This window comes from Canis lupus, chromosome 2, assembly GCF_048164855.1.
Source record: "Canis lupus baileyi chromosome 2, mCanLup2.hap1, whole genome shotgun sequence".
NCBI classification, from domain to species: domain Eukaryota; kingdom Metazoa; phylum Chordata; class Mammalia; order Carnivora; family Canidae; genus Canis; species Canis lupus.
This window is the reverse complement of record NC_132839.1, coordinates 32,276,660-32,301,388: the sequence shown is the minus strand read 5'-3', so window position 1 is coordinate 32,301,388 and position 24,729 is coordinate 32,276,660. Positions and strand designations below refer to the sequence as shown.

General features: G+C 50.1%; 1 protein-coding gene across 3 annotated transcripts; it reads right to left on the bottom strand.

The window, feature by feature from the left end:
• GCNT4 (glucosaminyl (N-acetyl) transferase 4) lies at positions 1-22,407 on the bottom strand. 3 transcript variants are annotated; one of them, XM_072795077.1, is made up of 2 exons: positions 22,262-22,407; positions 1-3,487 (listed from the first exon to the last, which is right to left on the bottom strand). In XM_072795077.1, exon 2 carries the CDS (start codon positions 3,484-3,486, stop codon positions 2,122-2,124), a length of 1,365 nt encoding a protein of 454 aa, XP_072651178.1. In that variant the 5' UTR covers position 3,487; positions 22,262-22,407; the 3' UTR covers positions 1-2,121. The 3 variants fall into 3 exon arrangements, with proteins under 3 accessions (XP_072651178.1, XP_072651177.1, XP_072651183.1); XM_072795076.1 differs by lacking the exon at positions 22,262-22,407 and adding an exon at positions 21,835-21,989; XM_072795082.1 differs by lacking the exon at positions 22,262-22,407 and adding an exon at positions 7,030-7,210.
• Between the last annotated feature and the right edge of the window lie 2,322 nt (positions 22,408-24,729).

Below are 24,729 nucleotides of genomic sequence, written 5' to 3'. Positions count from 1 at the left end.
TTGTATTTTAATTTTTTTAAGATTTTATTTATTTATTCATGAGAGACACACAGAGAGAGGCAGAGACACAGGCAGATGGAGAAGCAGGCTCCATGCAGGAAGCCCGATGGGGATTTGATCTCAGGACCCGGGATCATGCCCTGGGCCAAAGGCAGACACTCAACCACTGAGCCACCCAGGCATTCCAATATCCAAGTATTTTAAAGACCAGGAAAACTGAGGTTCATAGAGACCAAAATGATTTAGCTTGTCACAGTCACACAAGCTAACAAACTGGTAAATATCTTCTGCAGAACTTAACTCTATCCAACAGTTATTTATCATTTTTTAAAAAGACTTATTTGTTTTTGGGGGGAGGGGCAGTGGGAGAGAATGTTAAGCAGACTCCTCACTGAGATGGAGCCACATGTGAGACTCCATGTCACAACCCTGAGATCATGACCTGAGCCAAAACCAAGACTCAGCCACTTCACCAACGGAGCTACCCAGGCATCCCCAAGTTACTTCTTTTTAAGAACAGGGGCTTGGTCATAGCCGTTTTCTGGAGAATGAAGTAATTTGAAGAGGGTGGGGGGGAAAGAGGAAGAAAACGGGTTCCAGAGAAAAAAGGGAGAGAAGTGGTGCCACTTGACAGTATCCTACACTTCAAAACAAGCAAGGTGCATTTCACATGTAGAACACAGACAATTAAAAAATACTTAAATACTTTAGTCCTCCAAATAGTTTCTCCTTTTGGCCTTCATTACTGCACCGTTATGCAGATACTGGGGCAGACACTGAAATGTAAGATCAGTAAGAAACTTTTACATGAGCTCCACGATCTCTTAAGACACATAAAAAATGTTACAACCTGCTCTCGGGACCCTGCTCCTGTCCCTCCAGCACAATACAGTGACATTAAAATAGATGTCTATTTGTTTCATTTGGTAGTTTTCTAAAGTGGTTTTACAAAATAACACTAATGAATATTCTTGCTAAGTCCTTAAGAAAATTAACTTTTTCTCTCTTGTATCTAAGGTGAAAGGACTTCAGCGTGCTTAGAGCTTTCATAAATTTAAGTTTGGATTCTACTTGGATAGTTACTGGAGATGTAAGCAGAAATTTTAAAGTGACCATAATAGCTAACTTAAAAAGCTGTCATATTTTACACAACCATTTTGAGAAAATTCAGTGACTCTTAGCCTACTGGTTCCATAAAACAAAATTATACTAATTCCATTGTAAACAACTTACATAAAATGATAATCTATGAGCTAGAAGATTTAGGTTTAAAGTTTAGGAGTGTGATACTTTGAGCTATTAATCAAGTTCTTATTTTGAATCAGTAAATGTGTTTTAAAGAATTCATTGAATTAAAAAGGAGACCATTCATGAAACCATCGTGTAACATGATGCAAAAGTCCTATAAATCCCTGTTGGTCTTCAGGCACCACCTGTCCCAATCCCCTTGCCCCCTACCCAGCCTCTCTAACATCCTACACTATAAATGCCCCGCCAACAGAGTCTTCTGACTCTGAATTGAAAGAGTGAGGCACTAAAAGGTAAATTATGCTTTGGTAAGCAGGAAATTGGACGATTCTTTGAGCTTTCCTGAGGTAGTGGAGTTTCTCCTTCTAGTAACAGTTAAAAGTCTAGGGAGTTGAATTAAGAGACAGTGAAGTGTTGGTCATCATACTTAAACACTATCCTGAAGTTGGTGGTTTCAGTGGTTATGTGATTATCCCACACTCCAACAGCTTTTCAGTAGAATCTTGATTGCTATGTGGAAAACTTAAGATATTAAGGTTGCCGTGTGACTATGGCAAGCCTTGAAGGCCTTATCTAAGTCATTACAACTTGGATTTAATTGCTAACATTTCTGTAAAAGTACCTGGCATACAGTTGGAGCTCAGTAACTATCTGATGACTGACTTTTAGATTTCTGATTTAGCTCCGTACGATTACAAGGAAAAACAAACATAAAAACACCCAACCAAATGCAGGTTACTTGTCGCCTTTGTGCATGTAATTTTGGATGGCCCTCAAACTACAAGGTTAAGCTCTAATGGTACTGGGCCTGGTATAGCACACAAGTCCATATTAGCTCTATTTATCAGATACCTTATTTCTATCATGATTTTATCATGATGCAATCATGGGATTTTTAGCCATAAATAACTTTTTTGAAGACCAGGTAATCCATTGTCTCTGTTGCTCTTCAAGCTTTTCTGCCAAGCATTTAATCAAGATGGGGTCCACCTTAGAGTCAAATTTATTAGCAAACCAATGTCCTTCATTTATAAGCCACCTTAATTCTGCTGCTCCAAAGATACACACACTTCGAAGGTGGGAGCCAGTACATCGGGGGTACAAAAGGCCTTCATGATAATTCCACTTGACAAGGCGGGTCTTACTCTGTAAGTCAGACACATCCTGGGCTGACCTAGAAATCTCCCCAGGTATTCCTGGTACTCGAATTAAGGTAGCCCAAAAATGTTCATCAGGCGAGTATGTATCTTTAGACCAGACAAAAAAGTCTTTAACCAGGGAGTTGTTGAAAATATATTTAACAAATGCTCGACTTAAAACAAAATAAGCACTGCCAACGAATATCTCAATGTTATGAGGGGGGGCTTCCTTGGAGATGTTTGTCCTTATCGGTAGCTTCACATATTCATAAGGCACTTGTCTGAGTTCATGGTGATAAGTGAATCTTTCCATTTTACTGTTAGGGGGTTTCACTGTTTCTAACATATTTGCTCCATTGAGTTTCTTCAACTCTGACACTAATTCAAAGTTTGACTTCAAAGGAAAATCTTGCCCACACAGATTGATAACATATTTCCACTGAACTGAGGACTTGAGGAGGTCAGATAAGCAATTCAAATCAGCTTGGAGTCTGGAAATGTGTGCATATTGCACTGTCTCTAATTTGGAGGCAATGAAAACATTGGAGAAGCACTTAGCTAAATTGTTCATGGCAAATTTGAAGGTATCAGGTGACTTGTGGTCATAATGGATGCAGTAGATATTGTGCTGGTTGTATATAGCATGGAGTAGCCTTTCAACCATAATGGCGTCTTTATGAACAACCAAAGAATAGGCTATTGGGAAGCTCTTCTCTTCCCTTGAAACAGGCTTTTGATGGTACCCTCTTAGGGATTGATAAACGTCACAATCACTCGTTATTGCCACAACATCCTCATCATCCAAGTCAATGATGTCTTTCCTTCTTATTTCCAGACTCTTGCCAATTTCCAAAGGTGCCTGTTCATAGATACCTGAACAGTTAACTTCATACTGGACTTCATTCTTCACATTGGTGTATCTGTTCCTTACAAAAGGCGAGGTACTCAGGAAGGCTTCAACCAAGTAAATGCCTCTCTGAGGGAAGAGGAGGCTTCTCACATTTAGAAGCTTCAGCAAGGAGAACAGCCACAGAGTTACAAATAAGATAAAAACTTTCTGCTGTGCTGGGTATTTAAAACAACATTTGAATGTCTTCATTCTGTAGGAGGAAAGAGGAATAATTCAGTTGAAATAAGAGAAAGAGAACTGATAAAATTAGTTCAGTTCAATCAAAATTCACTGGGTACCTTTTACATGCCAACCAGAATGCTGAGCCTCTAGGTAGATAAAACAAGGTTCTCACCCTTATGAGAATCCAGAAATAAGGGAATGAGAATATATAGAATGGTGCTATTTTGTGGTGTTCTGTGTTAAGTATACCTGAAATTTGAGAGCTGTTGGTTACCAGATAGAATGGCCAATTATGTAAACTGCTAAACTATAGGTACTGTGTAACTTTTACTGTCTGCATTTATGCTTAGCATATATGGGGAGAGATTACTGTGGCTTGGGCAGAAATGGGCATCTAATCTACAGAATTAGATGTCAGGAAGGGGTCAGTGGAGATGCATATGGCCTATCTGAGCTTAAAAGGAACACTCATCTTGAGTCTATCTTCAGATCCTTATTAGATATAGATCTGAAGCCAGATGGGGAAAGTCCAGTGAACCTCACTGCTATAGACTGAACGTTTATGTCCCAATTCATATGTGAACCCTAAGCCCCAGCGTGATGGCATTAGGAAGTAGGGGCCCTGGAAAATGATTAAATCATGAGGCTAGGGCCCTCTTTGATGGGATTAGTACCTGTATAAGAAGAGACCCCAGAGAGTTCCCTTATCTGTTCCACCAATGAGGTATAGGTCAATTACATCTAACTATAAAGTCTGAAACAAATCTCCATGTGCCCCTGTGGGACAACCTCCATGATACACTGTGAAAGCAAGCAAAATTCTTGACTAGGTATAGTGTGCTCATGTGTGTCAAAAACAGATGATACAAACAGTATCTACACACAAAGAGTCCATGTTGGCAAACTCCTTCCTCTGTCACAACTACTCAACTCCGCCATGGTAGTGGGAAAGCAGCCACAGATAATATGTAAGCCAGAGGGCCTGGTTGTGTTCCCATGAAACCTTATTTACAAAAAGGCAGGTAGCTGGCTATTTCCAGAAGGATACTGTATATACAGGACAGGGGGAACAGGAGCTGCTTTGCAGGGCAGGGTAAGAGAGGAAGGAGGATTACGGGCCTGCGTAGGATGGATTTACGTATCACTGAATAGCCTTCTGTACTATTTGAATTTTGAAAAAATGATTATATCACTTTCTTTTTTTCCCCAGATAAAAACAGGCTAATCAAACAGAGGGCACAGACGAGTTTATTTTGGGAGCAGCAGGAAGGGAGAACCAGGAAGCACTCTCCCAAGGTCTGAGGGCAGGAGAGCCAGCTGAGTTCATAGGGCTACTTCAAAGAGGCTCAAATCCTGAGACCTGGGGAGGACTGAGGAGCCTGTGTGCAATTTCTTAATGCATCTCAATAAATCTAATGAGGACATAATCATTGTTCCTAGTTTTTTAAGAGAGAGTTAATAAGCAATTTGAACGTGATTTATTTTGATAGATTTCTTCTTCACAGGTCAATTGAAATAGATCTCCTGGGAAGGACAGACCCTCATTCACCATCACTGGAATCACTTCCGTTAAAGAACACCACCTATCCACAGAAACTGCTCCCCTCACCCCCCAGCTAGTAACATCTCAGTCTCCCCTCTGTGGGTTTCCCCGAGGTCCTATTTCTCTCTGCTCTTCACACACCCACTGCCCTAGCCGTCTGGATTTTGGCTTCCCCACATATATTGCCAACACCTTTTTCTCCAGGCCTTGCTGGCTGCCCAAACTTCTGACATGAACATCCGGCTGCTTGATGGACACTTCCCCATCTCCACCAAACGTTCTTCAGGCCCCCAACCTCAAATAAGTCCAAAACAGAACTTGACACCTTCACCTCTCCTGTGTTTTCTGTGTCCGTGTATGGTGAGACCACCCACTCACTGACCCAAGCTTGAAATCTGAGAGGCATCGGACTCTTCCATTTCCCTCACACCCACAATGATCAGGTCATCTCCTCCAGATGTCCAAATCCACCCCTTCTTCTCCAACCCCATAAACCGAATCAGCACCCAGGGAATCCCAGTCAGGCTCATGGCCCTGGGTCCGCTTGTCAGGTCTTTCCATCCACTCAGGCTCAAGGCTAAGGGTCCTGCCAGTCATTACAGAGCGTGGGAAAACTGACTCCCAATGCACAAGGCCACACAAACCACAACCCAGAAGCTGGAGCACACATTTAGATGTAGGTGTTATGATAAAATTTGACTCCTGCAGGGAGCCTGCTTCTCCCTCTGCCTGTGTCTCTGCCTCTCTGTGTCTCTCATGAGTAAATAAATAAAATCTTAAAAAAAAAAAAAGAAAGAAAGAAAGAGACTTACATAAATGGCCAGAATTAATCTACCCAAAGTAAATTTTTGCTTTGTCTTTTCTCCCGTCACTGGTCCATGGCATCTCTACTTAGCATCAGTTAATAGTTCCCTCTGATACCACAGTAGTAAAATGAAAAGATCCCCTTACATTTCTGAAAAGGTCCACAAAGTCTTCCAGAGTTGTCATGGTGTTTATGATGCACCATTTTACTATCTCATCTTCACACATACGTAAAAAGGCAAAGGCTAACTCCCTGTCCTGTCACCCATTTCAAGGGCTCCTTGCAGCCCCACTTCCCCTGTCCTTCCTCAGAAAACATGGACCCCACACTTCCTGCTTCCAGTCTGGTGCCTGGAGAGTCGGGCCGGAGCCCGGGGCTCGGCTGCCTGCCCAGGGAGGGAAGCCAGCAGCTCAGAGCTCTGAGAAGTCCTGGGGGAACCGACCCTGGGTCCCACGTTCTCACGTCTGGGCTTCACCAGGCAGGGACAAGCTGGAATTCTAAAGGGACAAGGAAGGGAATTGGGCCAGCCTGGCATCTGGCTCTTGGATTCCTCATCTCCTTTCCTACTCTGGGCATCTTTAAGGAGGAGCGCTGTCTGTCTAGGGGTCAACCGGGGTCATCAGGGGAACCAGGCAGCCCTCCAGTGCCACCCTGTCCCAAGTCAAAACCCCTTCCCTTGCTTACCACGGCCAGATATTCCTTTGACCCAAAGCATTCCTTCCCCAAGTTAGAAGGAAAAAGAGGAGGTGCAAGCCTTTTGGTTAACGAGCTTTTGTCAAATCCTGAAAGGGACTGTGGGGCTTGGTGAGAGCATCCCAGGGCACGTAGCCCCAGGAAGTCCGAGCCCACAGTTCCTAATGGTGGCTCTGCTCTCCTGGGACAGAACCTGTGTGTGACACCCACGGAGAGCTGCAGAGGGTTGGGGGGGCGCCGCTCTGGCACTGGCTCCCTGCCCCCCTCTGCAGGCCGAGGGTGGGGAGGATGGGGTGCTCCTGAGGTCTGATCAGCGCCGGTGAGGCTGTGGTCCCTGGCCACACTGCTCCTGGGGGGTGGGGGTGGGGGGCTGGGGCAGCGACGTCACTTTCTACGAACACCCAACCCAGCTCCTTCCCTTTAAAAGGCCCATGAGCAGGATGCAAGCAGGTGTTCTGCGGCCAGGAAGTGGTCTAATGAGTGCTTTACAAACAGGTGCCCCCCCAGGGCAAGGGTGCCTCCCACCCACCTGCGCAAAGAGGAAGCCGGTGCAGAGTGGAGGGTGGAGCCGGCCGGCCCCGGGGAACTGCGGATCTAGGGCTCGGCTGGAAGAAGGCCTGTTTCGGCAATTCAATGAAAACCCAACAAAGTGGTTGAATGAAGCCTTTTCCGCAAATTCTCTTGTTTACTCGGCCCTTCTGGGCACTGTTCACAGCCTTAAAAGAAACAGCAGGCTTGCAAAAGGCACAGGCAGCCAAGCGATGGGGGGTGGGGGGGTCGCCCTGGGTGGCCGCAGGGTCGCGGGCTCTTCCGGAGGCCCCACCGTCCCGAGGCACCTGCTCGGAGCCGTGCGGGGAAGAGGGAGGACGGGTAATCAGCCCAGGGAGGAGGGCGGCTGACGGGGAAGGACCCAGTGTGGCCTAGCTTAGCCCCACGAGGGGGCTGCCGTGCGCGTTTGCAGGTGCTGTGGCCCGGGCCCCCCCGAACCCCCCGGCCCCCCGAACCCCCGGCCCCCTCCAAACCCCGGAGCCCTCTGAGCCCCCGGCTCCCTCCGAGCCCCCAAGCCCCTGGCCCCCCAGCCCCCCGGCGCCCCCCCCCCGCCCCTCTGAGCCCCCGACCCCCTCCGAGCCCCCACCCCTCCTCCCCCTCCTCCTCATCCCCTCCCCTTCCTCTCCTTCCCCCTCCCCCTCCTCCCCAACTTGCTTCAAGATCCCGCCCAGACCTGACTGTCCTGTATCATCTATCCTCTCTTCCCCGCCAAGTTTTGACATAGATTCAATGTTTTAGAATTCGTGCCCGAGTGCCTGCATGCAGTGCTCTTTATTTTTTCAAAAAAGGATTTTATTTATTTATTCATGATAGAGAGGCAGGCAGAGACCCAGGCAGAGGGAGAAGCAGGCTCCATCCCGGGACCCCAGGATCACGCCCTGGGCCGAAGGCAGGCACTGAACCGCTGAGCCACCCCGGGATCCCCAATGCTCTTTATTAATGTAGTATCATCATCATGATGAATGTGGGACCACTGACCACAGTGTCCTCGCGTGGGGCGAGGTTCTAAGGCCGCTGTATGTGTGCGATCCCTCCAGCGGATCGACGAGGCAAGTACTACCTTTCTCTTTCTTTTAGGAGACAGGAAACCGAAACAAGCCGTGATTGAGAAATCACCCAAGGTCACACAGAGCTAGGACCGCCCCCCCCTTAGTTGAAATCTGAACTGGGAGAATCTGGCTCCAGAGATGCCCCCTTAGCCCTCTAGGTAACCCTGTTCCTCAGAGCATAAAGCTTTCCACAGTAGTTTTAGTCCTTGACTCGGATTTCTGACTGCTGTTTCTTATCTGTCCTAAAGCTGAAGCAGGGCCGACCCCCTAGCCCTGAGATCTTCCACCCGATCACCGGGATTGAGTACACTGAGAACTGCCTGGAGCGAGGCTGGGGGAGGAACTTTCCGGCCCTGCAGTCAGGGGTTGGGCAATCCAGGGGCTGCTCAGGAGAGCCTCCAGTCAGTCCTTCCGCCATGGAATCCACTGCAGGAAAACCAAGGTGGCTCATCCTACGAATTCTTGTCTCATATCCCATCACTGACAGTTTACTTACTGATTTACTTGTTTTGGTAGTGGCCAGTCACACGGTTTGGGTTTAGACAACTTTCTGGGTGAAATCTCTCTCCACGTGAAGAATATTCCCTCTGTGGGCAAACTTTAAATTCTTAAACTTGGCATCACTACGTGTTAGTGTGAAAAATAGGATTTGAAGAGTTTATTGATTTAGAAACATCAAGATTTGGTGTCTTCCTAATAAGGTTTTACAAAGAAGAATGATCACTCAAGAACATTAATATAGGGATCCCTGGGTGGCGCAGTGGTTTGGTGCCTGCCTTTGGCCCAGGGCTCGATCCTGGAGACCCGGGATCGAATCCCACGTCGGGCTCCCGGTGCATGGAGCCTGCTTCTCCCTCTGCCTGTGTCTCTGCCTCTCTCTCTCTCTGTGACTATCATAAATAAATAATAAATAAATAAATAAATAAATAAATAAATAAATAAATAAGAGAAGTGCATCCTTGGTGGACTGACAAAAAAAATTTAAAAAAAAGAACATTAATATAAAGATGAGCTCACTAAAAATACAACAAACAAACAACCCCCCCCCCCCCCCGCCCCATCTAGTTAAATAAGCTAAGGTCCTTCTACTGTAGCTCCTTGATTTCAATAAGGTCATCGATTCTCCCCTTGATGACTCGCTCATCACCAAACCAAGGGAAAGTTGTAGAGTAGGCCCATTAGTGGGAGGATGACTCAGCAGAGATGCCTTTCCTTAACACCCCCACAGTACCTGAAGAGCCTGTAAAGGAGCAGAAAGGCAAGTTCCTTGCCCAGATGACCTTACATTCTCATTGTTCTAGAGGGAAGCTGGCAAGGCAAGTAATGATCAGACAGTAAGTAGGTAAACAGCAACCATGTAAAACACAGGAATGGCATGACTGGGTCAGTCAGAAATACATAACGAAGGGAAGACAAGCCCTCCAATAATAAGTTGTTATGGGCTCAAGAAGGAAAAGGAAATGATTTTCCATTCTCTGTGAATAAAGGAAAACACTTTCATTAAAAAAAAAAAAATGAGAAAGTCAGAAATGTGTCAAGAGGTAAATAAAGCTCACCAGTAATCCACCACCTGGCAAAAGTGTTCTGTGGCCCTTATGTCCTTCCAGAGTGTTTTTCAATAAAGACACACCTTTGTGGGCTTGCTTTTTAACAAGAAGTCTTACCATAGAGGCCCTGTCTTACCTGTTTCTTTCATTTCACAACCTACTGTGAATAAGTCCTATTCTAAACTGTGTCTGTAAATTGTTAGGAATTAAACAACTTCTGAGGTCAACATGGTTTTCTATAGGAAAAAAAAAACCAAACCATTTTAATAATAGAATTTACTTTTCTGGGCCTTCTTCACCAAAGCTTAATTATCCCACAATTCCTGAGGAAATCTGGAAGCAAAATCCTAGAACTGACAAGGACTTTAATAGTAATGGAGTCCAAATTCCTCCTTCTCTAGATGAAAACACAGTCCTAGCCATCATCTAATGGTGTTTCACTCTTGGGATGCCAGGAATACGTGTAGTCCATTGTAAACATGTCTGTACATCCAACAGCTCCCCAACAAGGGACTAGACAGAGGGGGGACTTCTATTCCCCAATAGCTAGACCCCTCATGGTGGCATTCAGTCTAGCCTGGCTCCACTGCCACCTCCACTGAAACTGTTCAGGTCCAAGTCAATGAAACTCATCATAACCAGATGCAGTGGACACATTCCTGTCATTTCCTAATGGTCTATACCGAGCACTAAAACTAGTTGTATTATTTATTCCATTCAATAAAACTACGAAGTTAATTATCTCTTTATCTCTTTCTTTAGCCCCCCCTCCCCATCACTGTCCCCATTTTTCAGATTAGGAAAATGAGTTACTGAGGATAAATAGCAAGTATGTGAAAGACAGCATTTTCAACTCTGGCCAATTTCAGACCCTCCAGTATTAACCACAATGCCAGGATGCCTTTCCAACCTCATGGCGAGAGTAGAATCCTGTTGGTTCTACACCTAAAATGTGTTTTGAATTCACCCACACTTTCCCCCTCCACAGGAACCACCATAGGCCAAGCCATCATCAGCTCTTGCCTCTAAAAAAAAAAATAACTTCCTCACTAGCCTCCCTTGTGTCCCTGTAATCCATTCTCTGTACTGTAGCCAAAAAGATCATTTAAACACATAAATCAGACTGCTCTCCTTCCTAGTCCCACTCCCTACACTTAAAAACCTTCATTGGTGTTTCATTACACTTAGAATAAAATCAGAAATCCTTTCCATGCCACAAGGCCCAGCCAGTTCCTGTCCATACCTTCCTCTCCAACTTCATCTTATTCTGCTCTTCTTGCTCATACACTCTAAGCAACACCTGCCTTCTAGAAGTTTCTATAACAGTGGTCTCTTTCCTCCCTCAGGACCCTTGCACGTGCTCTGCTCATGTTCAGACCATTTTTCTCTGGATTCTGGAGTTATTGGCTCCTCTCTGTCCTTCAAGCTATAAGAGAAATGTCCTTTCCTCAGGGTTTCTCTGATTACCCTTCTCTAGTCTTTTTCCTGTTGAACTCCTTGTTTTCTTCCATCCACTCATCACAGCAGCAGTAACTTTGCTTGTTTATTTCTGCGTCCCTGACAGACCTTGCTCCTGCTCCACCTCCAGCTCCAGGTACATACCTAACTGGCACAGGGTAGTTGTTCAGTGCGACAAAGTCAGAAGACCTAAGTTCTAGTCTGGGCTGTGCCATCAAAAACTCTTCAAGTTGGGGCTCTTGGGTGGCTCAACTGGTTGAGCCTCTGACTCTTGGTTTTGGTTCAGGTCATGATCTTGGGGGATGTGGGCTCAAGCCCCTTGTGGGGCTCTGCACTCAGCGTGGAGCATGCCTGTTCCTCCCCCCGCCCCAACTCATGCTCTTGAGAGTGCTCACTCTCCTCAAATAAATAAATAAAATCCTTAAACAAAACCTAACCCAACTCAAATCACCCTGGCAAGTCATTTAATATTGGGCACGTGCTCACTTCCCATGTGTTAAATGGGTAATAGTCTCTCTATCCCGCAATGCTATCATGAAGGTCCTATAACACAGGCATATGAAAGGGATACAGAAAACATCTTTGGTATGCAATGTCAGGTCCCAGGACCTCTACAAGAGGAATGGTTCTTGGGAAAACTGGGAAAGAGTCCATACGTTATGGTTTAGTTTTCTTTTTCTGAAATGGCCCATGCATTATTTCCCACATTCTGACGCTGTAATTACTTTTTTTCACTCCCTGACAACATTCTTTTTTTGTTAACGTCCGGTGCATATACTGTTCCTGAAGACATACACCTGTCTTTACAAGTGCAAATGCTATACTCACCGCCTTTGACAATAAAGGCCTGAGTGAAAATGCTGGGCAGGAACATGAGTTTGTCAAACACCTGCTTGTAATTCTATCAACTAGTAAGTTCACTGAAGTGTCTTAGTTTTTGAGACACTTATGGAGACACTTTATGGGGTCATTTAAAGTCATATGAGAAATGAGCAACCCACATCAGGATGTATTTACCAGATGGCGGTCCCTCAAGGTCATCAGAGATCTGGGCTGCAGCAAAAAAAAAAAAAAAAAAGAAAGAAAGAAAGAAAAAGAAAAGTGCAGAAACAGCCAATTTTTTTATAGTCACAAAAAAAGAGAAGAAACCAACGTGGTTCTGGCTTTGTTGCATCTGGTCCAGAGGGCAAACATCAAAAGCTGATTGTGTACCTCGCTGTGCAAAACTATAAGGCTAAGTCTTTAGCAGGAAGTCTAAAGGTCCATAAATGATCCTATGGAATGAAGTTTCTATTTTGTAAGTTTGTGACTGTCATTATATGTTGCACAACATTAAGGGCTTTTTTCATGAAAAAAAAAAGGATGGGATTTCAAAAATAAAATGTGTTCCTCCTTTTTAGATATAAAAGGTTACCAAAAAAAGGTTGATTAGTGTATTTGACCTCTGCCTCTCAAGCTTGATGAACAGCAACATTACATTCGTTTCTTAGGTTCTTCTTTTCTCCGCCTTCCACATTTAGCTGGACACAATATAGAACCAAAATAAATTTGTTATGTTCTAAATGTAAAATGTGGGTTGAGACTATCTTGGCTTCTTTTTCTATAAAGAAGAAAAACTGAACAGAGAGACATTTGTGTCTTTCTTGAAAATATATGTTTAGTGTGCTAGAAAGAGAAAAAAACTTTCCCCACCCTAGGTTGGCACCCCCCCCCTCCTACTGAAGTTTCTAGAAGCACTTATTTGGTATCATATAGCTAACTCCATATTTTATACTGGCCAAAATTAATTCCTCAAAGGTTAGGTAGCAGCTAAAGAGGTACAGTAATTCTGATTTGTATGTGTGCACTTAAAGTAGAATCTTGAATGTCCGTAAGTACATCCCAGAGGCAGCACAGGGATAAACAGATGTGAATGCAGACTATGGATGGCAGAGATGGCTTAAGGCCAGGCCACACTCTCCATGAACGGATTAGACACACTCTGTTTTAAATCATCAGGAAAGCACCTTTGTTTTCTGTGTTTTGTTGCTGTGGTGGGAAGCTGAGGGGGAGACTTCAATCTCCTTCTGCACTTCCATGGAAAAATCCAAGACCGGCTACCCTGGCATGACTTTGTCATTTCATAAAGATCTATGTTTCTTGATTTAAAATGTACATATTGTCCTGAGAGCTTGTGTGCGTGTGTATAGACACAAAAAAGACCCAGGAATTTAAAATTAAGATAAAGGGGTGGAACAAATAAAATCTGCAGTGCTTTGAAAAAATTCTGACAAATAGGAATTTCAAAGGCTGGGATTTCATGTAAAATGTCTCCAGAAGTCAAATCTAGAAATGACTCCAGGAAGCTCTCCAGTTGGCATCTCCTACAAGGATGCATTCTAGCAATGGTTTTAATTAAGATAACGCATCTCAACATACAGGCTTACATATATATAGGCTTATATTTTAGATTAATACAATAAAAAAGTAAAAGATTGGTTAGTTAAAAATGATCTAGGCAAACATACGCGCCAACTGTACATAATGCAGGTATAAAACCAGGCTCTTCAGATTTGCACACGGACTATAACATTACAATCATTAAATCAGTCTGGCACTGGTGTCAGACCAGTTCAGTGAGACGAAATTCAGAAAAAGACTCAAGTAGGTGAGAATTTTCCCTATGGTTCTGGTAGAGATAGCCAGTTGCTCTCCATTATCCATCCTCCCTCCCTTCTTTACCAAGAGAACCCCTACATCATTGCTGGCAGAAATGTGCTCCCTGCAAAGCCTTTCACGGCAGTCTCCATTGTAGAGGAACGGTCAGCACAGGATACTGTGGGGTACCTGGGCAAGTTCTTTACAGAAGCCTGATTCAAGGGCAGGCATGCCATTTTGTTCCTTTTTCCCCTTTGCCCACTTTTCTGCATGGAACTCTGGTGTGATGGCTGGACTTACAGTAGCCATAGTGGAACCATGAAGAAAAGGCCAAGGGACAATCAGAGCTCTCAGCTCTGAAATCCTCAAACCACAGAACGAGCAGCAGGAAACCACTGTGCATACTTGTTATATGAGTAAAATACGCTGTTAAGTCTAAGCAACTTCACAAAGATGCACTTTGAAAGATGACCGTGTGAAAATGGTGATGCTTCACACACACATACATGAACACACAAGCAAGATTGAGCATAAATGTAAACTAGATTACAACTACTTGTACAACAGTATGATCCTGCACATGGTCAAGTGTGAGCTTCTATGTCTTGGGCGATGTGAACTTCTCATCTGTCTGTGTTTAGAGGCAGATGGAGGCCTTAGGTAAACACCTGAAGGAGAGTAGACACGAAGATTTACCAAATTAACTCTGATACTGGCACAAAGTGTGCAGCACACGCATCCCACTTCGGGGGAGCACTCCCCAGCTCTTGGCAAACCTCCACTGTGCATGGTTCTAGTCATGAGCAGGGGTAGGCCCCGTGATCTCTGAAAGCACCTGCAGGCAGGCTGCCTTCTTGCGAACTTATTTGTAGATAATTTATCTATCTATCTTCACCCACGTAGGGTGAAGCTGTTGAGTTCTGAGCACCCCCCCTCCCCTGCCGTTCCAGCCTCTCTGACCCCCTGCATCTCACCCTCCGCTTTACACTTCTCTGTACAACATAACTGGTTTGGAACTTACAGCCGATAATTCTGAATTTAAGTCCCGACTTCACTAAGAAGCTGCCACCAGTCTAGTCAGCCCTCTGCCTCCTTGCCTGGCCACCAGGCGGAGGCGCCCCCGCCCCCATGGATGTTGGCATGGCCGGGCGCCCGCCTGGGGCACTCTGGCGGCAAAAGCGGACGGGCAAGGGGCCGAAGTGTGTAAAGGGGCCACGGCCAGCGGAGGAACAGCAAGCCTCACGGTCCAGCAGCAAGCAGCCTCGCAGGCGGAGGGCGCCGGGCCCAGGGCTCCCCTTCCCCGGACCACGGGCCTCCTGCGCCCACTGCAGTAGTCTTACAACTTCTCCGTAGGCTTGACTCTTTCAAAAAGGGTAGCCAGGGATCCCTGGGTGGCGCAGCGGTTTGGCGCCTGCCTTTGGCCCAGGGCGCGATCCTGGAGACCCGGAATCGATTCCCACGTCGGGCTCCCGGTGCATGGAGCCTGCTTCTCCCTCTGCCTGTGTCTCTGCCTCTCTCTCTCTCTGTGACTATCATAAATAAATAAAAATTAAAAAAAAAAAAAACAACAAAAAGGGTAGCCATTTTTTCCTGTTTAAAAGTAAGAATCACAGGGGTCAACAGGAGTGCGCGGGACTAAAAGCCCTCAAAAGTCTCTGCTTCACATTGGGATTCAGGCACCTCATTTTTAAAGATTTGTTTAAAAATTGTATTTATTTAAAATTTTAAAAAATAAAAAATAAAAATAAAATAAAAAATAAAAATTTTATTTATTCCTGAGAGACCCAGAGAGAGAGAGAGAGGCAGAAACCCAGGCAGGGGGAGAAGCAGGCTCCTTGCAGGGAGCCCGATGTGGGACTGGATCCCGGGACCCCAGGGTCACGCCCTGGGCTGAAGGCGGTCGCTCACCTGCTGGGCCCCCCGGGCGCCCCTGGGCATATATTTTACATATACCGTCATCCTTATACCCTACTTTTATCCCCCTTCAACTGATTCCCATCCATCCATTAAACGTTTACTATGTGCCTACCACCCCCAGGGAGGCCCTGGGTTAGAATCCAGGGACAGACAACCAGAAAGTGTCCTGCCTGGAGGAGTCCAGGGAGAGACAGTGTGGTCCTAGGTGACCCGACAATACAACCCAAGAAATCGCAGCTATTTTGGTACATTTGAATATTTTTGGACAAAGATAATCTCTCAGAAAAGGTGGGTCACCAGCTAGCGTGAAGAGATGGTTCTTTAATCAGGGATTTTCTTGGCATAGTATGATTCTATGTTCCTCCTTTTTAGGTTCTCTTGTCTGGTTCCACATCCCTTCCTTCAGCTCCATAATCTCCATAATCGTCTCTTTTCACCATTTAGTCTTTGCAGCCTCATTGGTGTCTACTTTGTGTGTCACTCCCCTCCTGTCCCCTGATGCACCTGCCAGCACACCTGCCTGCCTGCCTGCCTGCAAGCTGGGCGGGGTGCTCACTGGGGAGCTAAGGACCAGGGCACCCTCCCTGGCAGCTCAGGTGGCAGGCGCGGGTGGGGAGAAGGCACCCACTGCAAATATTCCAAATGCGCCACAGGACGCAGAGGAGCAGAAGGGAGAGGGCGGAGGCCTGGCAAGCAGAGCAGCTGGTAAGCCTTGTTCTTCCGGGTCGCGGCCCCAACGACCCCCTCTGCCGCAGCTTGAACGAGGGACCCCACCACGGGCCTCCTGGGTCTGGAAAGTGACTGGGAGGAGTTCCAGGGGTGCAGAGCTTTCAGAAATAGGTCCAACTCATCCAAGAGCAGACAGGCTGACTGTCTAAGTCTGAACATGGACAGGAAGCTCTCCTCCAAAGGGACCACCACATCTCCGGCCCCCTTAGCTAGGCTGGAGAAAACAGAAGGAGAGCAGGCGAAAGAAAAGCAAAGAGCTACAAGTACAGATACTCGTGGGGATTTACCTGAGGTTATAAAGAGCTCCCTTAGCACCAGGAACCTTTTTTTTTTTTTTTTTTTTGCTTGCCATGGCAAGGGGGCACATCACATCAAAGGCGTTTGGGAGCATCTTGAAGGAGAAAAGCGGGTTTCGAGTTCTTTGAGACCTTTGCAGTTTGCTTTAAGACCAGTCTTTCGATGCAGGAGGAGGGAGGCAGAGAGGGCTCGAGTAGGGCTGCATAAGGATCCTGAATGACCTAACAGTGTAGGATTCCAGGCACTTTTTCATGCTCTAGCAACCATGGCTAAAAGCATTCCTGCCATAAAGTTGTTTAGCTTCCTGCATTTTTAAACTTTTTTTGTGCACTCATATTACCTAACTGTACTTTTTCAAAAATCCTATATGAATAAAATTCCACACTAGAGAAGTTTTACATAACCTAACTCTCTTGGCTAAAGGTGAGCTTTAGCACAAAGCTCTTGAGGTTTAGAGCTTGGTGGTTGGTAGTGAGGGATGGGGTAAAGCAGAGGGAAATGACAAGACACATTCCTTGTTTCTGATTATCTTAAAAATTTTTTAAAGATTTTATTTATGTATTCATGAGAGACACACAGAGACAGAAGCAGAGACACAGGCAGGGGGAGAAGCAGGCCCCCTCCCAGGACCCCAGGGTCACACCCCGGGCCAAAGGTAGAAGCTCAAACACTGAGCCACCCAGGCACCCCGTAAAGTTTCTGGATTCATCTTAATCTGACTATAAATAAGGTGAAACTCACTCTCTGTGGTACCTATAAACAGGCTGTGTCAGTAACGCAGCTTAACTGATGGTGTAAGCAGGACAGAGAGAGGGCAGCAATCATCCCAGTCTTGGATTCCTGACCCCGTGCTGCTGGGGTCTGTAGGGGTCCTGGGCGGGGTTGGGGAGCTGGGGGGACACTAAGGATAGAGTTAGGGAATAAAGTCCTCGTGGAACAACCACGTGAGGGATACTTCAGAGCAGCTGTAATTTAAATGCAAACAATGATGGAGCTGATGACAATCCTTCAGATGTCAGCCACAAGGACTGCCAAAGATGCCAAACTTTTCAGCCTCATTAACTGCGAGGAAGGCCTCTAACAAAGATACTCACATTGTTATTAATTCCTCTGGCCAGGACATCAGCAAATCAGCGGAGGACACGAAGGTTTATATGAAAGAGGACAGAAAGAGGATCCAAACAGATTTGGACAGGCTGGAATCTAGTACAATGCAATTTAATGCCGATAAATACAAACACTGACATTTAGGTCCAAGAAATTAACTGCACTCGTACCAGATGGAGAAAAGGGGTTTAACAGGAGCATTTGTAGGGAATAGTTCAGGTCTGGCAGATTGTCTGCTTGGGAGGAGTCACAGTTTATTGGGTATGAGGCTGCCAAAAGATTTTTTTTTTTTTTAAAGGCCGCAAAGGCAAACCAAAACCCAAATCAGGGCGGTCCTGGACAGCACGAGAACCACAAAGTTGCGGAACATGACAGCCGAGCACACTCTTAGAAAGGGATGGGTCCCCCTATTCAGGTACAACCCTCCACGAGGGCTCGGAGGGCCAGAGGTCAAGCAGAACAGCGAGAAGCTAGTGACCACAGGAGGGCAATGGAAGGTCAAGGCTGAAGAAGTAAACATTCAAGAGGGAGGAAAGCTGGCTCTAAATATTAAAACAAGGGTGCTGGGCCCTGTCCCCAGAGGTTCCAATTCAGCAGACCTGGGTGGTCTTGGAATTTGCATTTCGAAGCTCCCAGGGGATGCTGACACAACTGGCCCAGGAACACTCTCTAGAGCAGGTGCTCTAAGACACAAAATTGTAATTCAGAAAAAACAAATTGTATTTTCTGAGATTTTACTAAGATACAATGGCCATTCCCCAGTAAGTCTAAATTAGGAAATGTACTGGTTTTAAAACCACACACATTGATTATTAAGATTAAGCTCTTTTTAACATTTTATGTCGCTAAACATAAGTTCCACCTTTATTTTTGGGCCTTAGCAATTCTTATTAGTTCAGCTTCGTAAAGCAAAATTCTGTTTCTGCTTCATTTTCTGACCTTTTATATGGCAGGCAATCCCCCTCTGGTCTGCTTCCATGCTTCCCATACTATGTGTTATATTCGGCAGGTCAAGCTTCATTACATATTAAAATGTGACCCATTTTTATCAAATGATATCTGGCTCCCCACATCTTCTAAAATAGCAGATATTGATCCAGTCCTTTCCCCCAAAAGCCCACACCGAGCCCACCGTGCCCAGGGGTCCATTAGGTTTCAAACCAGCTGCATTCAATTCCTGATTAATTTTATTTGATCTCATATACTTGAAGCTTTAGCTTTTCGATCCCAGTAGGAAAATTACCAGCCTATGGAATGCATATAAAATGACATGCAAAGCAATGCAAATTAATACAAAACATACACCTCTAAATTGCTTGGGTAAAGTCTGTAAGGTTTGTTTTTCTCCAGTCTGATGAGCAGTGACCAGATTCTTCTATTACAATGTATTTCATATGGCACCCAGCCCCCGACACGTGTTAGTACGCCAAGTGGAAGAGGCGCCTCTGCCTGCAAATCGGGCAAATGGGATCCAAGACTTAACTTTGCCACAGGTTCTACAGTCTTGTACAAGTTCTCAAAATTCTCCGGTTCTCAGATCCTACATCTGGAAATGGTGGAAGTGACATCATCCTAATAAAACCAGCAGCCCTGGAGCTTACGGAGTGCTCACCACAGGCTGGCACAACACACATATGCGCACACCGATGGCTGGGCACACATCGTGTACACATTGTCTGTGCGTGACGCACACATGCCCTCCTCACGGCAGCCCGCGAGAGGGTACCATAAAGCACACCCCCTGGGGGTGTGGTGCCACTTCAGAGACCAGGAAACTCTTGCAAGGCCATAAGTGAGGGAGTGACAAGGTCAGAAATGAGGCCTCATGGGTGGCCTGGGTGGCTCAGCGGTTTAGCACCGCCTTCAGCCCAGGGCCTGATCCTGGAGACCCAGGATGGAGTCCACGACGGGCTCCCTGCATGGAGCCTGCTTCTCCCTCTGCCTGTGTCTCTGTCTCTCTCTCTCTCTGTGTGCCTCTCATGAATAAGTAAATAAAGTCTTAAAAAAAAAGAAAAAAAAGACATGAGGCCTCAGCAGTCTCCCTCCAGGGGCCACTCAGCCATGCTGCAGCTTTGTTGCACGATTCCTACCTGTGTATTTCTAAATATGAAGTTAAATATGAAGTTTGCCTGACCTACCAAGTGAGAATTCAAATCGCACAGTCCTATGTGCTTCAAAAGATGTTTCTGTAAGACGGTGACAGTCGGTTAGAGCGCGATACCGCCATGCCAGCACCATCAGACCGTTTTACCTCAGAGGACTCCAGGTGTCCTCTCCTGCCCTCTCGCCCCATCCCGTTCACACGTATAACTTATGTCAGACTCCCTCATGGTCGAGAAGCCTTCCCGCTCTCCTGCCTCTCTCTCCCGGGGGCGCTTCCAGGAGCCGCGCCTGAGGGCCAGGGCCCGGCGCCAGCGGCCCACAGCACAGCCGCGCCACGCGGCGCTCGCTCCCACACGGGGTGAGGTGGGCCGCCGGCTGCCGGCCGCCCCCACAGGCAGGGGCTCGGGCCGCTCCGCAGGCCGCAGACAGGCCCACCGCAGGCTGAGGCCGCCTTCTCTGGAGCACCAGAAAGCAGCTCAGGCTCAACCAGCCAAACCTTTCTTTCCTCTACAATCTGCCCCTCGTCCGTCCGCTGTTCCTTCTTTCTGTAGAGGCAGCAGCGCCTGCCCGAGGCTGGAGGGAACCCCCGCCCGGAGCTGCGCGGAGTCGCCCACGCGACCGCCGTCCGCAAGTCACTCCAGAGCCCGCCTGAATCTAAGCGCTTGTGTGACCCTAGGCCGCGGCCTCAGCCTCGCCACCGGGCCTCTCAGACCCTGGGGACAGCCCTGCCTCCCTTCCCGGCGCCTCACATCCATTCTCACACAGCGACCCAGCTGTTGCTGGGAACGGAAACCTCCCGAGGACACGCGGGTGTGACACTGTCCGGAGGACGCCTCCCCACACGGCCGCCCGGTGCGGCGCCGCGGCGCGCTGGCAGCTGCTCACCTCACCGGGCTCCGGCCCTTCGCCCCAGGGGCCCTGTGCTTCCCGCCCTTCCGCCGTGGGGGGCACCGTTCCCTGAGGGGGCGACGCTCCCCCTCCTCCCGCACTTCCTGTAAGCCGCCGCGACTCCTCCTCAGGCCCCCCCAAGTCTCCCCGGCCGCCTCCTGCCTCTGCCCGAGACTCAGCACCGCGCGGGCCTGGGCAAGCGCCCCGCGGAGCCGCGCCCCCGGATTGACCTTCCACACGGAACCCCATCCCCTCGCTACTCGCTGTCCCCGGCCTCCCCGCCAGGAGGCACAGCTGAGGCGGACGCGGCAATGCTGGTGCGGGGCGCTGGCCGAGCCCGGGTCACCACCTCCCGCGCCCGAACCGGCGGCTCCAGTGCAGGGAGTCTCCAGGGACGGAGCAGGAGCTGCGCACGTCGGGCGTGCGCTGCTTGCACACCTGCCCCGCCGCCAGCCGCACCCCCCGCCTCCGCAGGCCGACACCCACCTCCCCGCCCGGCCTGAGGGCACCGGCTCAGGGGCGGGGGCCAGGGCCTCTGGCCATCCCCGCTAGGCCGACCCCCGAGCTCTGGGAAGGGCAGGCAGCGGACCGCGGGCAACGCTCCCCGCGGCGGCCCCCGGCGGGTCTCCAGGGTCAGCCCCGCACGACCCAAGTCTTTGCTGCCGCTTCGGCGCTAATAACCACGCAAGTTCAACAGCCGCAGTCACTTCTCCCACCGCACTGGATCCTCAGAGGGCGGCCCAGGAAACGTTCCCTGCGGCAATTCATTTGTTTCCAGAGATTTTAATTTCTCAAGACAGACACTCAACAAAAGCTGTCAAAGGGGGGGATCCCCTTCTGCCTTCGGCCCAGGGCCTGATCCTAGGGTCCCAGGATCGAGTCCCACACCGGGACCGAGTCCCGCGTCGGGCTCCCTGCATGGGGCCTGCTTCTCCCCCTGCCTGGCTCTCTCTCTCTCTCTCTCTCTCTCTGTCTCTCATGAGAAAAAAAAAAGCCGTCAGAGGGGACAGTTGGGCTGCTAAGCAGCTGAACAACAAGGGACGCTTTGCGCACCTGAGACCAGGGCGGGGGCTCCGCGACACCTGGCGCTGTTCCCGGTGCCCCCAACGCCCCGGTGCGCCGCTCTTCCATTTCACGGGGGAGAAGAGGCAAGAACTAGGGCCCGAGGGCTGCGTGCGGCCGGGGCGGGGCACCCGCGGCCGGGGCGGGCGCGGCCAGGACTCGGGCGGAGCCGGGAGGGCGCGGGCCGGGTCCCCGCCGCCCCCGCCGCCCCGCCGCCCCCGCGGGGCCTCCCTCCCGCGCCCAGGGGCCGAAGCCAGGTGCGGGCCGGCCCGGGGGCCGCGGCGCCCAAGTTTTCCCGGCGGAAAGTGGGCGCGGAGGAGCCGGTCCGGGCGCCCGGGGCCCGCCGCCCCCCGCCGCCCGCAGCTGCGCACCCGCCCGGCCTCCTGGGCGGCCTGCGTGGCCGGGGCCGCTTACTCACGCGGGGCCCCGCGGCCAAGGGGGCAGCGCGGCGGGGGCTGCGCTCCGGTCCCTGCGCTCGGGTCCCGGCCCGCGGCGGCGGCGCTCCCGCCTCCTCCTCCCCGCTCTCCGACTCCGGCCGCCGCTCGACTGTTTCTCGCTCGGCCCGGGGGCGGGGGGCGCCGGGGGCCCCGTGACGCGCAGAGGAGAAGCGCCGTCGCCGCGCCCCGCCGCGGAGCTCCCCGCCCCGCCCCGCTCCCCGCCCTGCACTCCGCACCCCGCCCCGCCCCCGGCTTCCCGCCCCGCACCCGGCTCCCCGCACCCCGCTCCCGGTCCCCCGCTCCCTGCTCCCCGCACCTCGTCCCCCACTCCCAGCTCCCCGTCCCCCGCTCCCCACACCCCGCCTCCAGCTCCCCCACCCCGCACCCCGTCCCCCGCTCTCCGTCCCCCGCACCCCGCTCCCCGCCTCCAGCTCCCCCACCTCGCACCCCGTCCCCCGCTCCCCACACCCTGCACCCCGTCCCCGTCCCCCGCTCCCCACACCCAGCACCCCGTCCCGTCCCCCGCACCCCGTCCCCCGCTCCCCACACCCCGCCTCCAGCTCCCCCGCCCCGCTCCCCGTCCCCCCCGCTCCCCGTCCCCGCCCCCGCCCCCGCCCCGCTCGCCGCTCCTGACAAAGTTCCGAGGCCCGCGCCCCACCCTACCCCCGGCGGGGCCGAGCTCTGAGCCCCCCCCCCCCCCCCGCCCTGAGGTCACCAGGCCCCGCCCCCCGCGGAGGCCGGGAGGCCAGAGGTCTGGAGAGCCCGCCGACCTGCCGGACCTGCCCGGAGTCGCCCAGAGGCGGTGACCAAGCAAATGTGCGTCTGCGGCTCCTGGCTGGGCTCGGGAGGCCGCGGCCCTGCGGGAAGCGCCACAAGGGACAGGGCCCCGCGGCCGAGGAAGCTCCGCAAGGGCGTGCGGACCTGGCGCCTTAGCCCATGAGCAGGTGCAGAGTTGCTCCTCAGCCTCCCTACGTGTCAGCCCCGGACCCTAGGCCGGGTGCGGGAGGAGCCGGGGGGCGGGACGGGCTGGCCCCGCACCCGGAGCCTGGGGGACAGGGCAGCACCGGGCTGGCCCCGCACCGGGTGGTGGAAGGAAAGACGGCGCGGACCGACTCCGGCCACTGGGCAACATCTGCGACGTTGTGTCCGCACTTGGTAAAGTGGAGGCGACGCAGGCCGACCCGTTTGAGGACCCAGAGTGGGGGTCCCACAGGCTCAGCCAGGAGGGCTCCCGGCTTCAGGCAGGATGGCAATCAAAGCTTTGCCAGGCTTGAGTGAGCGCCAACAGCAGAGGGCTGTCTGGGAGATTCGGGCTGGGGGCTCCGGGTAGGTGCTCCTTCGGGATCCAGGGTGGGGTCCAATCAGAGGTGAGTGACAGGTGATTCGTAGGTGTTATAAGTCACCCAAGACGGGGGTGTCGATGCCAGCGTCAGCCCAGGTTTGTTGAAAGCTAAAGGTCTGGGATCTGGCTAGATGTTATCAGGCGTTTGAGGACCTGGTGCAAAACTCAGAGAATGATGAATTTTGTTGTTTCGGCCCTTGAGGGGGAACACAGCTTCTTCGGTGTTTCAGATGCAAGATCCAGAATGTGAGTAAATGGGGCCTGGCCGAGAGCCAGCAGGGGTGGGGCTCCATTCTACAGCCGGGTCCCTTCGGTTTCCCTGCTTCAGGTGCTTTACCTGTGCTGGCAATTGCCATCCTTCCAGAGGTGTCCTGAGTGCTCCTGTTCCTTTCAGGGCCAGAGGATCCGAGGCCTGCCTTTCTAGCAAAGGAGGGGCATGAGGCAAGTCAACCAGAGCTAGCTTGTCCCTTCCTTCCTGTCAGTCCACGCACGTTGACCAGCTGTATGCCTGGCTGATTGGCGGGGAGTCAGATAGGGCCAGGCCCTGATATCCCAGGAATCCCAAATAGGGAGCACTGCATAGGACCTCATACTCTTTACTCTGGATAGCTAGAGTCTGTCCATAGTAGTGGAAACGGTAAGACAACTCTGCCTTTGAAAAAATTGTGCCAGGGGAGGAAGTATTTTCAAGCTTCCATTTTCAAGTAAACGTCCAGCTTTGCACTTACCTTCTTTTCCCCAGCGGGACCTCCTCTTCCTGCAAGAGTGAGGTAATTCACCCTTCTGGTCTCCCTCATCTGCACAAGATGATGATGAAAAAAGCAAGTGAAGCTTCTGTCGTCCATCTTGGGTGCCATTCTAAGCGATTTATGCAGACTCTTTCAATCCTGACAGTTCCAAGGGAGGTGCCATTTCTGTTCTGACGTTGTAGGTGAGGAGAGGAAGCAAGTGAAGTGCAAACTTGCCAGTAAATGAAATGGCCAGAACTCAGACCCAGGTGGTCTGTCCCAAGTATCCATCCTGTGAACAATGGAGGAAACTGAGGCCACCACACCGGAATTCAAGGGGTCCACCAGCCCACAACAGCCCCAGGTCACCCCCATGGGA